This window comes from Trachurus trachurus (assembly GCF_905171665.1).
Source record: "Trachurus trachurus genome assembly, chromosome: 6".
Classification (NCBI taxonomy): Eukaryota; Metazoa; Chordata; class Actinopteri; order Carangiformes; family Carangidae; genus Trachurus; species Trachurus trachurus.
In genome coordinates, this window is record NC_139897.1 from 30,214,446 (window position 1) to 30,236,540 (window position 22,095).

The window sequence follows — 22,095 nt, forward strand, 5'->3', positions numbered from 1 at the left end:
TTCCATTACATGGTTTTTATGCATCTGTATTCTTCTCACTAGTTATTGTTTTCATAACGTTCGTTTTTATGCGGAGTGAGCGAGCGAAAGAGAGAGAGAGCGCGCCAGAGAAAAGACACAGGGCGCAGCGTTTCACGTGGCTACGACGAAACCTGAAAGGATGTGGTTATAATAAAGAGAGAAAAACACAAAGAATAGACATGTAGCCTGTTCAGGAGACGTTGTCCTGTCCTCACGACGTGAGGGAGGGAGGACCGGAGGGTGGCTCACAGGTTTAGTGATGAGGAAACGTCACTGTCAGCTGCATCTGTCAGCAGCTGCTCCACGCAGACACGCCACTAACTTTATTTTGTGAGAACAAACGGTGACATGTGGATATAAACACTAAGCACCCCCATTTATAATGATGATTGGTTTTAACGTAACGTCACGTAATTAATCAATTCATGCGCGACTTTCTGAACCATACGGAATAGATAAGGGAATCGTTAAAGCAGACACGCACACGATTCCAAGAATTGATCCAAGTTGGAACCGGTTCCGAAGAGGAACCGGTTTTCGATACCCATCCCTACTTCTGACACTTGCATTTCTGGATCAAAGGGCTCGTGTAGACGCACCGTGCTGTGTCACAGCCTCTCGCCGCGGAATGTGATGGTCTCTCGGCCACAGCAGGTCGGGAACACCGGTCGCGGTCCTTCTGTGGTACGGGTCGATGATGCCGGTCTGCTTTGGCCCAGAGACCATCAGATTTTACCGCGGGAGGACCTTGGGGAGGACACGGTGTTGCTCGAGATGAAGACCGGGCGGGACTGTCGGCTGAGAGCTTCCTGTTCAGCTCCGAGCTGCTGGAGCCTCGCAGGTGAGAGCAGAGCAGCTGCTGCATCCACATGCAGAACTCCGTTTGCAAAAGCTGAGTTATGATAAAAACTTCCAGATCATGAGCTGTCATGAGTTTTTGATCGTCATCTATTTCAGTTCTGCTCGTCGTAGAGTCCGCAAATTTACATATCAGGTGTGTTAAAGTGTCTATTTTCATAATTTTAAAAAAAGCAAAAAACGTAAAATCTTGCTTTTGGCACTCAACGCATGGGAACAAAAAATGAGAAATTACGTGGTTGGCACTCAATGAGTTAATAATACGGCAGGAAATATCAATAACAACGTAGGCTTACCTTTGAAAACGGCCCGCAAACTATCAATAGACCCTCGTTTTCCTTCTCCCAGTATTATTCCTTTTCTCTTAGCGTTTCTAATGTCCTTTTGTTTTTCCTGCTTTCCTCCTGACGTGCGCCCAGTTGCGTAACCTGATGATTGATGTCTGTCAATCACTTCCCTACTCTTTTCTTTTTTTCCTCGGGTTAAAATGCCAGAGAGAGAGCACAACTAAAATGTGATATTATTCGCAGCTTATTTACAGATTTTAATAATGGAGGAGACAGCTGTCTGTCTGCTGCTCCAGCACCGCAGCACCGGCAGGATCAGCACCTGTAGACGTCTGTCTGTCCGCATGTCTCGTCCTTTGCTTGTCCGTGGTCGTGGTGCTGAAATAACGCGGAGCACTTTGCTCTCATTACTTTTGTTGCCAATTTAAATTCAGAATATTGTTAAAGCATGTAGTTTTTGATTGTGTTAAGATTCCTATTCATGTCTTGCTTTTTGATGCTTTTTGATGAAAACCAACTTCAGTCAGTTCCTTTTTCTGAATAGATAATGTGTTGACTACTCTCAGGATAGAAGGACCATTTCACCCAGTATAACAAAAAGTGTTTCTGAACATGATTACCAACCATAACTTTAAACCAGCAGCAGCTGAAATGTTTCCTCATCGACTCTGAAATAAAGTCTGATCAAAACATCTTGAGAGATTCAGAGCACAGCTGCCAACATCTGGTTTCGTCATTGAGATCTCTTCTACTGAATATGACACAGTGAGTTATGATGAGACACTGAAGTCATGAGGAGAAACTCCTGATCCCAGTAGTTTGTCACTGTGACCGATGAAAGCTGCACAGCTCATGTTTGAAACACTCAGAGATTTTGGCTTCAGTATAAACTGTGTTGGGACGAGTCAGACTGTGATAGAGGACGTCAGTGGAGTGGGCGGAGCTTCACTGTGGCCCACACCACCTCTGTATATGGTCTCAGTGATCAGATCTGATGTCATCAATGCATTAATCACCTGAGACAGATGTTAATACCAGGTGTGATCAGGTGTGAACGGGGCCATAGAAAATGTTCCAGCTCCTCCTCCTCTATCAGACAGTGTGTGTGGCTGCAGCAGCCTCTCCATACCTGAGAGTCTCCAGTCTCCAGTCTGGATCCTCCAGTCCAGCAGACAGCAGCTTCACTCCTGAGGCTCCTGGATGATTGGAGCTTAGGTCCAGCTCTCTCAGATGGGAGGGGTTGGAGCTCAGAGCTGAGGCCAGAGAAGCACAGCCTTCCTCTGTGACCAGACATCCTGACAGACTGAACACACACAACAACACACAGGAAACAACTGTCAACACCGGAGGTGTGTTCAAGTGTCATCAGATGAACAGCTGGATGGATCCTTACCTGAGAGTCTCCAGTCCACAGTGTGGACTCTCCAGTCCACCAGACAGCAACTTCACTCCTGAGTCATGCAGGTCGTTGTTACTCAGGTCCAGCCCTCTCAGATGGGAGGGGTTGGAGCTCAGAGCTGAGGCCAGAGAAGCACAGCCTTTCTTTGTGACCAGACATCCTGACAGACTGAACACACACAACAACACACAGGAAACCACTGTCAACACCTGGAGGTGTGTTCAAGTGTCATCAGATAAACAGCTTGATGGATTCTCACCTGAGAGTCTCCAGTCTACAGTGTGGACTCTCCAGTCCACCAGACAGCAGCTTCACTCCTGAGTCCTGCAGGTCGTTGGTACTCAGGTCCAGGTGTCTCAGACTAGAGGACTGGGAGCTGAGGACTGAGGACAGAGCTTCACAGCTTCTCTCTGAGAGGTTACAGCTGCTCAGTCTGAAGAGATGATCATGAGGAATTAAGAAGAAAGGAATTTATTTTCTGTCCTGTTGAAAAGACAGAAGTGTTTTTGATGAATAAATCAAACTATCTCTACACTTACAGAGCTTTGTTAGATGCTTTGACCACTGGCAGCAGCCTCAGAAGAGCCTCCTCTGAAGTAGAGTATTTCTTCAGGTCAAACTCATCCAGATCTTCTCCTGCTGACAGTAAGATGAAGACCAGAGCCGACCACTGAGCAGGAGACAGTTTATCTGTGGAGAGACTTCCTGTTCTCAGGGACTGTTGGATCTCCTCCACTAGAGAACGATCATTCAGTTCATTCAGACAGTGGAACAGGTTGATGCTTTTCTCTGCAGAGGGAGTCTCTTCAATCTTCTTCTTGATGTACTGGACTGTTTTCTGATTGGACCGTGAGTCACTTCCTGTCTGAGTCATCAGACCTCGTAGGAGAGTCTGATTGGTCTCCAGTGAAAGACCCAGGAGGAAGCGGAGGAACAAGTCCAGGTGTCCATTTGGACTCCTTAAGGCCTCGTCCACAGCGCTCTGGTAGAAAGAATTTAGTTCAGGTTTTTCTCTAAACACTTGAGACCACAGAGATGTTGTTTGTTGTTGTTGTGACATCAGGTTGTGTCCAGAGTTGATGAAGGTCAGATGGACATGAAGAGCAGCCAGAAACTCCTGAACACTCAGATGGACGAAGCAGAACACCTTGTCCTGGTACAGACCTCTCTCCTCTTTAAAGATCTGTGTGAACACTCCTGAGTACAATGAGGCTGCTCTGATATCGATGCCACACTCTGTCAGGTCTGATTTATAGAAGATCAGGTTTCCTTTCTGCAGCTGCTCAAAAGCCAGTTTTACCAGATACTTAATCATCTTCCTGTTCTTTTTACTCCAGTGTGGATCTGTCTCAGCTCCTCCATCATACTTGACCTTCTTCAGTTTTAGATAAACCACCAGGAAGTGGATGTACATCTCAGTCAGGGTCTTGGGCAGCTCTCCTCTCCTTCTGGTCTTCAACAGCTCCTCCAGAACTGTAGCAGTAATCCAGCAGAAGACTGGGATGTGGCACATGATGTGGAGGCTTCGTGATGTCTTGATGTGGGAGATGATCTTTCTGGCCTGCTCCTCATCTCTGAACCTCTTCCTGAAGTACTCCTCCTTCTGTGGGTCAGTGAACCCTCTGACCTCTGTCACCATGTCAACACTATCAGGAGGGATCTGATTGGCTGCTGCAGGTCGTGTGGTTATCCAGAGGCGAGCAGAGGGAAGCAGTTTCCCCCTGATGAGGTTGGTCAGCAGCACGTCCACTGAGGTGGACTCTGTCACATCAGTCAGGATCTCAGTGTTGTGGAAGTCCAGAGGAAGTCGACACTCGTCCAGACCGTCAAAGATGAAGACGACCTGGAACTGATCAAACCTGCAGATTCCTGCTTCTTTGGTTTCAGAGAAGAAGTGATGAACAAGTTCCACCAAGCTGAACTTTTTCTCTTTCAGCACATTCAGCTCTCTGAAGGTGAAGGGAAATGTGAAGTGTATGTCCTGGTTGTCTTTGTCTTCAGCCCAGTCCAGAGTGAACTTCTGTGTTAAGACTGTTTTCCCAATGCCAGCCACTCCCTTTGTCATCACTGTTCTGATTGGTCGGTCTCTTCCAGGTGGGGCTTTAAAGATGTCTTCTTGTCTGATGGTTGTTTCTGGTCTGTCTGGTTTCCTTGAAGCTGTTTCAATCTGTCTGACCTCATGTTCATCATTGACCCCTCCAGCCCCTCCCTCTGTGATGTAGAGCTCTGTGTAGATCTGGTTCAGAAGGGTTTGGTTTCCTGCTTTAGAGATCCCCTCAAACACACACTGGAACTTCTTCTTCAGGTCAGATTTGAGTTTACATCGACAAACTGCAGCAACATGTTCTGAATGAAAACACAAGAAATCAGGCCGATAAGAAAATATAACATGATAATTCTTCTAAATAACGACTATATGAACATGTTTCCCTCCATGTGTTGAGGTCAGTGAACGTCTCATTTGTCCATCATGTTGAATCTTTACAGAAATCCTCTTACTGCTCTGCAGACGCTCAGCCAGCTCCTCCTGCTTCCTGCTCCTCAGGAGCTTCACTGTGATCTTCACTAACGCCTCTCTGATGCTCCTCTGCTCTTCATCCTCACCGTCCACCACCTTCTCATCCTCCCTCTGACTCCCTGAGCATTCTGGATAATCTGGACTCAGAAGCTTGTGGATCTTCTTCAGCTCGTTCTTCACAAAAGTGACCATGTTCTCCTCCAGCAGCTGGAACAGAAACTCTATGAGTGACAGCATCAAACTAAAACCTGACAGACTGACAATCCACTGGTGTCAAAGTGCAGCATGGAGATGATTGCGAACACAACAGATGTAACAGCAGCTGTTGGACATGTACCCACCATAAACATGGAGTCCAGGTGTGTTTGATGCTGCTGGGCAGACTGACCACTGGGAACCTCTGAGCTCTCCTGGTCCACTCTGTGGAGGAATCGATAAGTGAACATCAGTACAGAGAGACAGAGATGGCAAAAGTACCTAGATTCTTTACTTGAGTAGAAGTAAAAGTACCTGTGTAAAAAATGACTTGAGTAAAAGTGAAAGTACTGATCCAATTATCTATACTCAAGTAAAAGTAAAAAGTACAGGCTCTGAAATGTACTCAAAAGTATTATGAAAAGTAAAAAGTATTTCTATTGCACGATTCACTGCAAAGCTAATAACCACACGATAATTTATCTTGAATCCATTTCATCAATGTTATTGTTTGAATAATTCACTTAAGTTTGCCTGCCGAACACAAGATGTATCCTAGTGTACTTCACCATAGTCAATCGTAGGCATTTGTATTGTACACTTCAGGTATACACATCACACTTCTGAACATTCAATTTTGGACCAGGATTGGCTTCTAAACTGTGGTGTCACAAATCATGCTCATAGTCCCAATTAATCATCTTTTTTAATCGCACATCAGGCAACAATTGTTTCTCACTGTACAGGTGGTGTGTTATTGTGAATGGCACACCCAGGGACTACGTATGAAAATAACTACACTTCTCTAGCCATTATCTGGTACAAAATATACTGTGTCCCTGCCAAATAAAATAAAAATGAAACAAATCTGCACACTGCAGTCAGTGAAGCTCAATTGAAAAACCCTTCACAATTAAGACGTGTGCTCCTAGATAAAAGTAACTCACTGTTTACACTTTTTTAGGTAGATGGAACATGAATACAGAAAAGTTTTGATGACGAAAACAGAACGAGTTTCGCGTCAGATAATGTGTAATTTAGAGTCTGCATTTTCTGTGATCACTCACACTATATGGATATAAGCGACTCTCGAATGAACCTAAATATTGTCCAAAGGACTCCTCATGACACCAAAGTTACATGGGTGAGCAAACAACCTTATTTTATGCCAGAAATAAGGTCCAGGTTGTAAAAAATGGTACTTGTTCTTTAACACGTGGTTGTTCCGGTAGAGACAATGTGTGTCTCAGTTATAACTCTGATTTTATGGAGAATCCTTGAAATTTGACCCCACAGGAAGAACGTTCAACAGAGACTCAAACGCTTTGAAATTTAGTTTTGTCTTACATCTGATCAGCTGATCCACATCCTCCTTTAAAGTCAATGGGCCTTCCCTTTGACCGGTCACTCTTGAAAGACAGACAGCTGGGTTCAGGAGAGTCTGGTCTCTGCTGCTGGATCCTGAAACAACAACACAACTGATGTTAAATATTTTAGGTCGATGGAACATGAATACAGAAAAGTTTTGCAGTTTTATGCAACCTGGCTGAATATTTGTCAGATTTCTACAGACCCCGGATGACGATAACAGAATGAGTTTCGCGGCAGATAATGTGTAATTTAGAGTCTGCATTTTCTGTGCCCCGATCACTCCCACTATATGGCTATAAGCAACTCTCGAATGAACCTAAATATTGTCCAAAGGACTCCTCATGACACCAAAGTTACATGGGTGAGTAAATTACCTTATTTTATGCCAGAAATAAGGTCCAGGTTGTAAAAAATGGTACTTGTCCTTTAACACGTGGTTGTTCAGGTAGAGACAATGTGTGTCTGAGTTACAACTCTGATTTTATGGAGAATCATTGAAATTGTTCAAATTTCAATGATTCGACTGATTTTACTCCACAGGAAGAACGTTCAACAGAGAGAAGCTTTGAAATTTTGTTTTGTCTTACATCTCTGATCCACATCCTCCTTTAAAGTCAATGGGCCTTCCCTTTGACCGGTCACTCTTGAAAGACAGACAGCTGGGTTCAGGAGAGTCTGGTCTCTGCTGCTGGATCCTGAAACAACAACACAACTGATGTTAAATAGTTTAGATTTATTCATTTATTTGTTTATATATAAATAAATAAATAAATACATACATGGAACATGAATACAGAAAAGTTTTGCAGTTTTATGCAACCTGGTTGAATATTTGTCAGATTTCTACAGACCCTGGATGACGATAACAGAATGAGTTTCATGGCAGATAATGTGTTATTTGCATTTCAGTGCCCCAATCACTCCCACTATATGGCTATAAGCAACTCTTGAATGGACCTAAATATTGTCCAAAGTGACACCAAAGTTACATGGGTGAGTAAATGACCTTATTTTATGCCAGAAATAAGGTCCAGGCTGTAAAAAATGGCACTTGTCCTTTAACAAGTGGATGTTCCGGCAGGGACTCTTTACTGCAGCTGGACAATGTCAATGTGTGTCTGAGTTTTAACTCTTTTTGACTCCACAGGAAGAACATTTAACAGAGACTCAAAAGCTTTCAAATTTAGTTTTGTCTTACATCTGATCAGCTGATCCACGTCCTCCTTTAAAGTTAATGAACAGTGTGTTAGACATGTTGCTCTTTAAAGACAGACATGTCTGCATGTTGGAGAAAAGCTGATGAAAATCTTCAATCATCTTCAATTTTTTAATAAACACAACAACTGACTTTTAGAGAGAAAAGTCTGACAGTTTTAATTCTGACCTTTGACCTCTGGTCTGGACCTGATGTCCCCCACACAGAGTGGTTTTAGAGGGAGGGGCTCCCTCCTCTCTGTCCTCACACTGATCCATGCTGCTGAGGTCACATCCACATCAGCTCACACACACTTTGTAGCTTCACCTGCAGAGGAAACACACATCATTCATGTGCACAGCAGCTCACATGTCCATCATGTCTCCAGCTGCTCCTCCACTGATTGGCTCTTCTTCTCTGCTTCATATCAGTGTCAGCTGAATGCAGTCACACAGCAGTGAGGAAGAGGAAGCTGCCATCAGCTGCTGTACTTCTACTATCAGTCCACTAGATGGCGTCATGAAGCTGCAGTGAAGTGAAGAGCAGCCCAGCAACATGATCCATGGACGACTGTTTCCATCCACTGACACACACAAGGACTGAGATCCACTGAGTTGATGAGACACAGTCTCTGTGTGGACAGCGTCCCTGTAGAAAACCACTGGATCAAACAAGCTACAGCTGATTGTTACACACACAACAACTGGGCCTCAACTCAGCTGCAGTACAAGCAGGAAGTAGCACAACAAGGAAATACTCAAGGAAAGTACAAGTACCTGACACTGTACTGATGATAGGCAGTAACAGTACTGATCAATAGACTGTAGTAGCTGTTGAAGCAGGAGCCTCTGTGGTGTTCACTGTCTTTCTGAACATCATATTAAAAACCCTGTGAGCCGCTCAGCCCGCCACACTGAGTCCACATCAGTCCTGTAGTGTAAATCTAATGACAGACCACTCACCACAGACAAAGTCACAGCTGTTCTCCAGCGGCTGTCCGGACGAGCTCAGGCCGCGATCAGTGGCTCAGACAGCGGGAGAGCAGCGACTCATCTCCGCCTCCTCCACAGGCTGATTCAGGCGGTAAAGCTGCCTCCAGCTGCACACAAATAACCACTCTCTTCATGTAACTGCCACAGGAGACAATAAACTGCGACACAACTGTTGGTGTTAAACTATGAACTGTGACTCACCTGTTGGATATGATACTGTAATCTTATCTGGATAAATGAATCTGCTCCGCTGCACTTTGCTCCATGAAATAAAATACCCAGTGTACAAAGAACGAATATCACACACAATATTACAGACCAAAGTTACATGAGGGAAGTTCAGTCAGGACAGACTATTAAGAATGGAATAGACGGGATGTGAAGCAGAAAGACAATTATTGTGAACAAATAATATTTTGGTGCTTAGGCCCCAGGGAGCAGATCAGCTTAGAAGACAGATTGATGAATGTGAAGCTTCTTTCTGAAGAGGACTTCCCCCGGGCCCAGACACTGGTGGTGGTAGGGATGATGCCTGCTGAGTTTTTTGCGGGCTGTTTGACAGCTGAATGAGAGTAGAGAGAGACACTTTTAAACATGACAGATGAAAGTTAATTGGAGGAGGAGAGAAGGTGGCGGATTGTGATTGGATGAGGACAAGTGCTGAGGGTGGATTTAAGAGGGAAGCGGGAGAGATGAAATAGACTCAGTGAGCATGCTTGGAGAGATAGTCTTCCTGACTGAACTTTCGCTAAGCTTCATTAAGCTACAGTGACAGAAAATGACATGTACCCAGGTGAACTAAACAATGTATTATGGAAATTATAAAGCAATAAACAATTAATGAGTAACAGGAAAGGCACCAGCTTCATCAACTGCTCCACCACCACAAGGCCAAAGTCCATCTGCTGATAAGATTCCTGATAACTTATAGTAGGTGTAATAAGTGCAGCTCAGGAACAAAGATGACTCAGATGTGATTGTTTTCCTGGTTTTATTCACTACAGAGGTGGTGAAAACACATGAAAATAATACATACAGTCTCCTTGGTCTACCTCTATAACAATGCAGCACATCACTGTTGCATTGGTCAATAGCAGGGCTGTGGTGGCTGCACTGTCCCAATCACTGCTGTTTGGCCTTGGAGAGAGCTTCACCTCAGCCCTGACTGGTTTCCCTTTGCCCCGTTTTTAGCAGATTTTAACATTTTGATGAGTAATTGTCGTAATTTGAACCTCTGTCTCTGCCTAAACCCTAAGCTGTATGTCAGACCTGAGTGCTTTCCTTTGTTAATATTCCTAAAAATTCTGTCACAATGAATGACCACGTGAGTTCGCAGGTGAGTGAACAGGTGAGTGAGAAGTTGTTGAAGTATCTGAGAAACACACCACACACAGTAATTTAATACAACCTTAATGTGACACTTGAGTCATGTGTCCGTGTTTGTTTGTTGTGTAACTGTGACAATAAACAGTTCACAGTGACAAACACCTGGGGGGCTCCTCCATCAAGCTCGCTTAGCTCAAAGTCTGGCTTCAATGGCCGAGTCTCGCTTATTTTAGTGAGAGTTCAGTTCCATCAACGTTCCCAGACTCGCTGCAGCGAGGACTAAAATGTTTAAAACTATTTGTTTTACCCACTGAGCTATAAGACACACCTAGAATAAGGATTCATATGAGGCTGAAATAGAAGGAACTTTGTGCCACTTGTGCATTGATCGTGTCAGTCGTATTGTTCTAGACCTCCTCTGTGATGCAAGAGAGTTGGACATTTCTCTGATTTTTCTTTTGTATAGTAGTAAGTACCCCAAGATAGGGATACTGGGGGCACGACTAACAAGCAGCTGTGTAACGTTACCCCATGCGTTACCCACACCATTCATGACCTCACTCAGGGTGTCAGTAGCTACAGCTTTTACTATACAGAGTCATTTTAATAGTTTAATCATTGTTTTAACAGACAATCCACCTAGAGCAGTGTTTCCTTTTCTTCTTGTACAGTCCTTATATTCATCGTAAGTCTCCATAAATAACGTTCAATACATAATCTTTAATCTCTGTGCAACAAATGACAGAAACAAATGTAACAGTTTGGGTTTAACCATTTGTGCGTGAGCAAACGTCAATAATAATAATAATAATAATAATAATAATAATCAATAATTTGATTTTCCTAAAGCTTTAACCTAAAATCTTCTGAGTTCAGAGTTAATTCTCTCTTAAACCAAACACCGATCATAACCTGATCAGACCTGAACTCATCAATAGCCCAATCACCAATCAATAGCCGAACAGTGAAAGTGAATCAGAGTCAAACAGCATTGAGTTCAGACGTGAGGTCATCGATCAGTGACCTCATCATGAACAATAAACAGAAACTCTGAGGTTGAACCTTTGACCTTCAGTCAGACTGACGATCTGAACTTTCTCTTAAAGACACAGTGAACGTTTCTTTGTGAGGTCATGCGACGTTGTGATGTCATCACTCCTCCAGGCTGCCGTCGCTGAGCAGGAAATGAGGTCTGACCAGCGACAGCATGGGGCCCCTCGGGGCCCCGGCCAGACAGTACGCCTCGTCCGGCCCGACGCCCCGAGACCGCAGCGTCCTCAGCGCGGCGCAGCAGCTCTCTCTGCCGCCGCGCGCCGTCACCATGACGAAGCTGAGCGGGCTGTCGACCATGCCGAACCTCCGCCGCATCTCACCGAGCCGAGCCGACAAACTCTGCAAAAGGAGAGAGACAGTGAACGCAACCTCCAGGTCAGAGCAGAGGACGACCAGACAAGGCCGTTTTATTTATATCGCCCGTTTTTACAAACAGTTTGTCTCAAAGGGCTTCACATCCCATCATTACAACATCCTCTGCCCTTTGACCCTCACATCCACTGAGGAAAAACTCCATGGAAAACCCTTTTAAAGGACAATTCCAGGCAAATTCAACTCGGGGGTGTATGTTCCTATCATTTTAGGTCTAAAAGAAGGAATGTGAAGATTTTCAGTTTAGTTGCTCCTGTTTTGCGGTAGTTGTGTCTGTCCCCGCATCGCCACGGCAGCAATGAATGGGAGCAGATGCAAGTTCTGCTGCTTAGGCTGTTTACATCCCTCAAAGCCGCAATTTTTTTCCACAGACAGCGTTAGATGGCGACTGAAACATGCACCGAGAAGTTTATTTACTTCAAGCAAGCCGACATCTTTGTAAAACTAGATCTAATTCAAAGTCTCCCGGAGTCTCGCGCGAGACCCAAGTTGCCGCTCGGTGTGTTCAGGTGCAGTTGGAAAGCTCCCGTTTGTGTCATAAACACAGGAATATCAACTCTTGACTTGCTTCAAGTGTAAATTTCTTTCCACAGACAGCGTCAGGTGGCTGCGCTGATAAGTTATTTTTACTTGAGTTTTACAAACATGTCGGCTTGCTTGATGTAAATAAACTTCTCGGTGCATGTTTGAGTCGCCATCTGACGCTGTCTGTGGAAGAAAATTGCGGCTTTGAGGGATGTAAACAGCCTAAACAGCGGAACTTACATCCGCTCCCATTCATTGCTGCCGTGGCGATGCGGGGACAGACACAACTACCACAAAACAGGAGCAATTAAACTGCAAATCTTCACATTCTTTCTTTTAGACCTAAAATGATAGGAACATACACCCCCGAGTTGAATTCACCTGGAATTGTCCTTTAAGAGGGAAAAACTGGAGAAACCTCAGAGTGAGCAACAGAGGAGGGATCCCTCCCCCAGGACAGGCAGTAGATGTCGTATACAGACAAGTTTATACTGTATACAAACAGTTTATAACATGGAATATGGGAAAGGTTAACAAGAGCTGATGAAAGAGGCAGCTGGCGGCGGCGGCGGCGAGTAGCTACCTGAGCGGCCCGTTGACACGCCGACGCCGGGCTGACGTCGGGCTGGACGACCGCGTCGCCTCAGAATAAAACTCTGAGCTGCTCAGACGAACAGGAAGCCGTGTGCTGGTCCAACAGCGCCGAGAGGACGCCTGGACCGAGGACAAGGAGGATTCACCTTCTGACACCACACTCACCAATACACCGTCAATACATGATTAGAGCTGCAACAATGAATCAACTAATCAAACAATAATTGATTATTAAATTAATCATCAACTATTTTGATAATCGAATAATCGGATGGGTAGTTTTTTTAAAGGGATAGTTCAACATTTTGGCAAATTGGCCCATTGCCATAACCCCTATAGTCATAGCAGTAGGTTTGTTACCTTTAATTGTCGGTGCAAGCTATTTTTAGAACGGCGGAGCAGAGCCGCGAGCTGCTCAGAGCTACGCTACGGAGGCTCATGGGATTTCTTGGTTTCCCTCATCAAACTCATCAAATACACAATCCAACAACTCCACAACGCTCTGGTGGACAAGTTGTGACCTGCACATTCACCACGCTATGAGATAATAACAGAACGTTACCAGACAGAGTTGTTTTAGAGGGAAATGCAGAGACTGTTGATGAAAAACTGTCCCTGTGCATCAGCAGTTTTGCATGAATCACAAAACTACAAACAAATAGGAAAACACCTTAAACTGACACCTTTCATTAGTTGTTAGTGTCTCAGCTGAATGTGAAAATGTCACAAAATGGAGAGAATATAAATTATTTGTTTTTGCTGCTGAATGTGGAGTCGAAATTAATTTGTCCTGAAAAGAGACCAAACACTGCACTCACCTGTAAACTGTGTGTAGAGACAGAAGTGCTGCAGGTCAGTGAAGCAGACACCACGCACACACACACACACACACACAACACAGGAAGTGCGTTCTCAGTGTCACTCTCATTGGGATTTATTTAGTCTTTCCTCCTCCAGCAGCGTCTCATAATGAGCTTCCTTCACTGTTGGTTTGGCTGCTGCAGATGGAGTCATGGAGTCGGTGGACTGGCTGTAACTCATCAGGGAGGCAGCAGATCCATAGATGGACTTTACCTGGTGGTGGTGGTGGTGGTGGTGGAGCAGCTGATGAAGGTGGTGCCCTCCCTGTCTCTCATTGGTCAGTGATCGCTCTGCTGTGGGCAACACTGATGATTTCTGTGCTCACTGATTCACACGTCGACTCGTCTTCTTGTGTCACTGGAAGGTCACAGGAAGTTTCACATTTCAAAAATAAATGTGGATTATTTCTTCCTTACCTCTCTGAGCTTCTTCTATGAGAGCTCAGATCTGAGTCTGTGGTTTATGTCTTCACTTCATCTCTTGCTTTGTGTATGTGGAGTTTCCATTGCTCACACATTCTCCTTCATCTTGACCTTTTCACCTTTTGAGTGCACACATCGTCTCCATGGTGACCAGAGTGCATCTCTCTGAAACTTGGAGATCAGTTAGACTTGGTTATATCACTCCAGTGGTTTCCTCCTGATGTACAGTATCTACTTGTATTAAACCCCCTGCTGGACAATAAGTGACATCACAGCACTATTATAGCTGTTAGACAACCAATAACTGTTTATAATAATAATAATTATAATCTGATTCATTCAAAGTTATGCACTGAGTGTTTTATGTCAGTGATAGATGATTGTCATACTGTAGTATATGGTTCAGTTCACCTGGGAACATGTTGGTTGTTGTTACTGTAGCTTACCTTCCTTATGTTACTTTGACCATATGCCTGTAATATTGTGTGTGATGAACAGGAAATTCTTTGATACTTCAGTTCGGACACATGTCAGTATTTTGTACTTGTATGTCATAGTTTCTCATCCTGACTGAAGTTAACCACCTGTTCATCAGTCCACAACAAACACATTACATTACACATTATTTAATGTCTTAAACTGTCTCCGTGGTAAAATTCAAGTTTCCTTCAGTCCACATACACTTTTTTTAAGTATATATTTTGGGCTTTTATTGCCTTTAATTGATAGGATAGTCGAGAGAGAGAGAGAGTGAGCTAAACGCCACCTCTAGTCCACATACACTTTAAATACATGTTACAGGAGCAGCTCGTTTGGCTGTTACAGACTACATGTGGCTGAGTTTAACAGAAATCAGACTTTTTCTTTTTAACACTAATTCTACTTTAACGATATACAATGACAATGACTGAATAAATATGAAAGAGTTTATGATACTTACCACCAATCCTGACTGTAGCAGATAAATGTGGAGAACAGTGAAAAATAGACTGAAGTCTACACGATGTTACAGGAAATATATAGAACTGCAAGCAGATGTGCTATGTGAATGTGTCAGCATAAAAAGGTCAGAAAGTAAGGCTCTCGCACTAATTTCATCTGACGAGTTGTAGTCCGTTACATACAATATGTGTTAGAAAAAAAGGAAACAGTTTCAACTAAATACTGATTCCTGATTAAAACACAGGGCTCTCAAGTCTCACGCATTTGGCGTGTGTCACACGCATTCCCACCCGTTCACACGCTCACACGCCACACATTGTATTTCTCACGCATTTAAATTACCACGGTGACGTCCACCAGTCGCTTTAACAGTGGAACAGATTTGAGGGCGCACTGATCACACGAGAGAGGTGAAGAGACAACAACACTGTTACCTGTTGTAGCCTACTGGCCTCAGCCTGTACCATCGCTAAAACACCCACGACCAGTGAGTAACGAGTCAAAAAGCCGCCGACACTGATCACTGCCTGAGGAGTTTGAAAGCAGCCTCTTAACTTCATGGACGCAGCTCAAACCGACCACTGGTGCCTCAGCACGGCGACCAAGCTTTGATAAACACACCGGATCCGCGCCAGTTTACAGTAGGAGCTTAATTTAAAAAAAAAAAAAGGGCTCATCGCGGTGGAGCGGACAACAGCGGAGTTTCCTCTGCTGCAGCTGATCAGCTGACATGTGGTCAAGACGAAGCTGTCACAGTCACAGGTGTCTCTCATCTCATCTCATTATTATAGACTTCAACCTCAGACTGTCCTGACCGTCCCTGAACATCACACAGGGACAACATGGAGCTGCCTGTGTGATTGGTTACTGAGTTTTAATGTTAAAATCAGGCTGCGTTCAACTAATCAGTCAATGCTACTGTGATTTATACAGTAATCATATAGGCTAGTGGCAGGAAAGACCATTGCATCTGTATCAAATATTGTGTTGAACAAGTTCAACTTGAGGAAAAATGTTTAGGGTGTTTTCACTGTTCCTAAATGTAAAAATGGGTCACATTGGACCCTCAACATTATTTTAAGGTTAAATAATGTGTTACTTAAAGGGACAGTATGGGACTTTATTGGCTTTTTATTGACAAAAATCTAATATCGCTTTCATAAATACGTATTTCACTGAAGTGGAATCGCGCCCGCATACAAACGAGCGCTTTCTCGTACCTTAGAATGAGATGTTACAAGTTGTTACAAACATACAGGGGGGGGTTCACCGAACCTTCTCTGCCATGTTGAATCGCCATGTTTTACGTTCAGTGTCACCGTGGCTGTAAGTAACCTCCAACTCGGGCCGCCGGAGCTTCTCGGCTCGGGGAGAAAGTTTTCCAGACAGCGCCTGTTAAAACTGTCACCACCGTGTAGCTAGTGTGAGGAAGGACGGAGGCACTGGTGTTGCCTTCAGGTGCAGTCAGACACCTGAATGACGCCGTGAGTGACGCCGTCGGCAAACCAACTGGATGTTATTTTACTCGACGAGAGAAAGCCGGTAAAACGTGGGTCAGGTAAACAATACGACATCACCATGACAACATATTGTCACGCCTGTATTGTTTTGCCTCGTGCTGGCGGACCGTTTGTTTACATAGAGGCTTGTTTATCCTGATACATGCAGCGTGTGTTGTTTTTCTGACTTCTGCCCGAGTTTACGTAAACGCAACAGCAAGAATACGTGCCGACATGCAACCGCACCGCTAGATGGGGGTAAATCTCACATACTGTCCCTTTAAACATTTTTCATTGTGCTGTGCTCTAAAAATAAACTAACAAATACTAGTGTAGAGTCCTGTATAAGTGCCCAAAATAAGTGACTTGAGGGCATCCTCCCCAAAATTTTGTGCGCGCTCTGTGCGCAATAGCACATTTGCATTCACTGTGCCCCCTCCAATTTTTGGGTTGCATGACGCCCGTGGTTAACTTATTCCAGTCATAAATCATAAATATTTTTGTTTGAATGAATTTATGCGTCATTTGTCAGACATCCATCCCCACTTCAACCAAATCCCCGCTGCCGCTGGTAAAATCTCACTCTGAACTCACTTCAAAACTTGAGAGCCCTGAAAACAAACGAACCACAATATCAGTGACTGTAGATTTAACACGTCTTACTTTACTGAACATTATCTTTGTTGTTTGTCAGTGTTGTCATTTATGAAAATAGAGAAGCCAGAAATCACTGAACTCTGAAACACAGTGACGTGAGCCTGCAGTCCAGCCTGGTCATGTGACCTTCTACCTGAACACAGCACTTTCATATGAGTGTTCATTCATGTTCATGCCCTGACCCCTTGTGGTTGTTAGATGGCACTACGTTACATTGATAATGATGTAATATGAACAGGTGAGTGTTAAATGTTGACTGTTTCAGGTCTGAGTCTCATCAGATAATCAATCATTTATCATCATTTAAAAACATCAGTCTGTGATTTATTTTAAATCAAAAGAGAATAGGAGTTTTTTGGTGTCACAATCAAGAAATGCAATTCAACTGAAAATGGGCCCTCTTTGTTTTGTTTTATTTTTGTTTTTAACATTATTTATTAAAAAAAAAAAAAAAATTCATGTGGATATCTGATTTTTAATTCTAAACCAAAGACTAGAAACAAAATGATTTGGTCAATTTGGTTTTTGTTTCTTAACAGAAAGAAAGAAAAGAAAAAAAAAAATTTAACATTCAAATTCAGCGTTTTTCTAATTTTTCCCCTTTCATTTTTTTTTTTTTTTCCAATTTAACCGTTATTTATACAGGTACTCTCACTGAGACATGGTGTCTCCTTTGCATTCTCATTTGACAGAGACAGTAGCTCAGGGCACAGACAGGAAGAGGATATCAAGAGTAAAAAAATCTAAATAAAAGCCAAATAAAAGAAACTGTCAAACACAAAAGATGCACTATTTTGAAAGATTTTGTTTTATATTCTGATGCCAAAAGCAATACTTTTATTCTTTATTCCTCTAAATGCCCCATGGGGGTATTATGTTTTGAAAAATGATGGCTTTTAATAGAGATTCTCCATATTCAACCTTTAACTAATGCTTAATAATGTGATAATAATAATAATGGATTACATGTAGCGCATTTCCATCGTTACCTGTTGAATTATTGATTATCTGATTATGCCCAGACCATTTCAGTTTCAGAAACACATCAACTGTGTAGTCTACCGTCTTGATAAGTTAATAAACTCAATAAATATTAATAGATCAATACTCACAGTTGTGTTTCAGTGTTGGTGGATGTGACTGTCTCTGACCTTTGTGTTGAGTGTGAACACTGCCTGAATCACTGTAGATCAGCTGTGACACGTGGGAAGATGTGCTGGGTGATGAATCCACGGGGACAGCATGTGATGAAGCAGCAGCAGCTGTGATGAATCTCTGTCATCACGACCCTTCATGGAGGTTATCACCAGCATCGATGAAGGAGAAGCTGTTACTGAAGAAAACTCCAGTCAGACCACGGTGAAGCACACTGATGTTTCCAGAAGCTGACCTCCTGATTTTAAAATAAACTTTTTTAAAACACTGTAAAAGCTAACCAATATTGTAATTGAGATTAAAAAAAAGAAGAGTTCTAACAAACAGTCAAATATAATATGTATTCCACGTTAACCAGACACATTAAAATACACTTTTGTGTGACATTTAAGAGGAGCATGAGCAGCTAAAGAGTCATTGGGACATGAGGAATATCAACATTTAGCTAGCAGGCTAACATTAGCATCATTGCCAACCAACATAGATTAAAACACTTTGTTAATATCAAATCGACCAAATCACATTTTACTACTTAAAACTCAAATCACACAATACCTTGTTCCTGTCACAGCAAGGAGCTTAATTATGACGAAGATCTTTATACTGTGGAGTCAGATCTGATCACTGTCCTTTGTCTGAAGCCCGGGAAACTCAAACTGCCGACAAAGAGACGTCTACCGGAAAACTTCAAAATAAAAGGTCTGTAATAGTGCAAAGACTTAACAAAATAAAAGCTTTAACAAAGTGGTTACCGATTTAAGTAAAGGAAAAGTAACAATGAAAAACACCGAAGAGATCTTTTTTTTTTTTACTAAACCTATCCAGTTAAGTTGTTTCAGTGGCCCCTCAGAAAACATGCACATAGACAAAAATAGACAAATGCTGAAAATTTCAACGACGCTGTGTTTACAACTGTAATTTCAAGGTTGCAGCTGGATTTGCTGGATGGAATGTGTAACCCTGTGTTCATGCTTATTTTATTTTTGATCAGGGGTTGTATGTTGTTACCATACAATTGATTGTATTATATTATTTTATAGTTGTAGGCCTTTTGTATTTTGTGCGATATTGTTACAGTTATGAATTTAACTTAGTTTGTAGTCTAATGTAATAATTTGCAGTATTTTATTTGTACGGATGTTTTGGTGCACTCTTTGAAATGTTTGGTTATAACTTTTGTTCCTTTACTGGATGACTTTGGTTCCGCCTGCCCTTGTGTTACGGGGGACAGGTAAAGGTCTTCCCAGCATAGGCCTACATTTTGCTGTGAATTAACGGTCTCACTGTTGCATCAGTGTCTTTTTTTTTTAACCCCCAACATGCTCATAGAGCAGAGTTACACACTTGTTTATCAACTGACAGAAATGGAGCAAACAGCAGTAGAGCAGGTTAGTCTACAGGTAAGAGCACGCCCTCACGTCAAACAGGCGAGGCAACTTTCATTGTTTCTTTTGACCAACGTTTGTGTCGCAGTTTATTTTCTCGTGTGAAGGTAAGGTGAACATTTTGAATGTTTTCCTCGTTAACACCTGTTGTTACCTGAGTTCTCTGCACTTTGACTTCTCGTTGTGTTACTATAATGTTACTGTAGCTGAGTCAGAGCTGTAAATGTAAAGTCTGGACCGACAGCCGTCTCCGCCATGTTGAGTGGATGTTGTCGTTAAGAGCAGAAGCACAGAGCATAATAGTGGTTGTTTGTGTGCAGCTGTGACTTTGTGTACAGCTGTGACTTTGTCTGTGGTGAGTGGTCTGTCATAGATTTACACTACAGGACTGATGTGGACTCAGTGTGGCGGGCTGAGCGGCTCACAGGGTTTTTAATATGATGTTCAGAAAGACAGTGAACACTGCAGACGCTCCTGCTTCAACAATTACTACAGTCTATTCAGTGGCGTGCACAGACTTTTTGAAGGGCAGGGGCGAAAAGGAAAAAAAAGGGCACATAATAGCGCGTCCTCGCCACTGAAGAGGGCACTTTAGCACGCGTCTTGGCTTCCCTGAGGGCACTTTAACACGTGTTTTAGCTCCTAAGAGGCCACTTTAGCACATGTTTTGGCTCCTAGATGTGGCTCCTAGAGGGCACTTTCAGGGCTGCCAAGTTTCAGAAAATGACAAGAGTGAGACTGTAGCGGCCTTTTTTAGCGTTGATTTGGCCTGTTTTATGATATGAATACCTTAAGACTAAAAAACGTCGATGTGGCCTGTTTTAACACGTGTTTTGGCTCCCAAGAGGGCACTTTAACATGTGTTTTGGCTTCCAAGAGGGCACTTTAACATGTGTTTTGGCTTCCAAGAGGGCACTTTAACATGTGTTTTGGCTCCTAGAGGGCACTTTAGTACACGTTTTGGCTACCATGAGGGCACTTTAGCACACGTTTTGGCTCCTAGAGGGCACTTAAGCACGCGTTTTGGCTCCCAAGAGGGCACTTAAGCACGCGTTTCAGCTCCTAGAGGGCACTTTAGCACATGTTGTGGCTCCTAGAGGGCACTTTAGCACACGTTTTGGCTCCTAGAGGGCACTTTAGCACACGTTTTGGCCCCCATGAGGGCACTTAAGCACACGTTTTGGCTCCTAGAGGGCACTTTAGCACACGTTTTGGCCCCCATGAGGGCACTTTAGCACACGTTTTGGCCCCCATGAGGGCACTTGAGCACACGTTTTAGCTCCTAGAGGGCACTTTAGCACACGTTTTGGCCCCCATGAGGACACTTTAGCACACGTTTTGGCTCCCAAGAGGGCACTTTAACGCGCGTTTTGGCTCCCAGGGGGCACTTTAGCACGCGTTTTTCAACAATTGGGCCACGAGGGGGGGCGACCGCCCCCCCTGCCCCCCCCCCCTGTGCACGCCACTGAGTCTATTGATCAGCACTGTTAGTGCCTATCATCAGTACCACTGACACTGTCTCTGTGTCCCCACCAGTCTGTGATTACACACAGCAAACACTCTGGGTTATTGATTATTGGACAGAAATCATCAATATGGCTGTAAAGACTCTTTTAGAGCTGCAACAGTTTTACATTTATCAAGCAGAAATCTTCATTTTTCAGGCTCAAACATATATATATATATATATAATATTTCTTTGTTTTCTCTGTTTGATTTGACGGTAGACTGAATATTTTTGTCTCTTTGATTGTTGCTGTGACAAAGCGAGACATTTGAAGACGTGGCCTCAGACTGAGACGAACTTGAACGCATCATTTGTCTGTATTATATTTGTATGATGGAGCAGACGATGAATGGATTGACAGAGATTTTAAGTGTCAGTGGCATCTGGAGAGTGTTTTTCTCTCCTTGAATTTCCAGTGTGAGTGAAATGACTGAATGTTGTGATAGTGGAGCTGTGAGGTGAAATGAGTTGAGGCCCAGTTGTTGTGTGTGTAACAATCAGCTGTAGCTTGTTTGATCCAGTGGTTTTCTACAGGGATGCTGTCCACACAGAGACTGTGTCACATCAACTCAGTGGATCTCAGGTTGCTTTCACACCTGAAAGTGCGGCCCACGGTCCGGACCAGAGGGAAGAAATGATACATTGTTGCAATTAAGTTTTGGTCCGGTCTGTGTTCACACTGTCCCTTGTCAAAACGCACCTTTTTTGTAAACAAATGACACGTGGTCTACAGGTCGTTCAGCTATTGGTCAGCAAATTTGTGAGGGAAAATCACTTTCTGTAATTTTTTTCCTATTCATCAACAGCAGGGAGCAGCAGCTTTGACAATTCTGCTTTGCAAGGAAACTGTGGCAGGCTTTCACCGCGCCCTGCTGTCCTGCATGCACGCTCTCTCTCTCTCTCTCTCTCTCTCTCTCTCTCTCTCTCTCTCTCTCTCTCTCTCTCTCTCTCTCTCGCTCTC

At 43.4% G+C, this 22,095-nt stretch overlaps 2 protein-coding genes across 2 annotated transcripts in view; both read right to left on the reverse strand.

Moving 5' to 3' along the window:
- The window catches only part of LOC310987927 (protein NLRC3-like), a gene marked incomplete at both ends in the record, with an annotated part of 313,828 nt that overhangs the window by 181,368 nt on the left and 110,365 nt on the right, over positions 1-22,095 (reverse strand). The window lies entirely within an intron of this gene.
- Positions 2,821-5,866, reverse strand: LOC310987212 (protein NLRC3-like; the record flags this gene model as incomplete). The annotated part of the gene is made up of 3 exons (XM_083973403.1): positions 2,821-2,998; positions 3,105-4,911; positions 5,848-5,866. 3 exons carry the CDS (start codon positions 5,864-5,866, stop codon positions 2,821-2,823), a joined length of 2,004 nt encoding a protein of 667 aa, XP_083829529.1.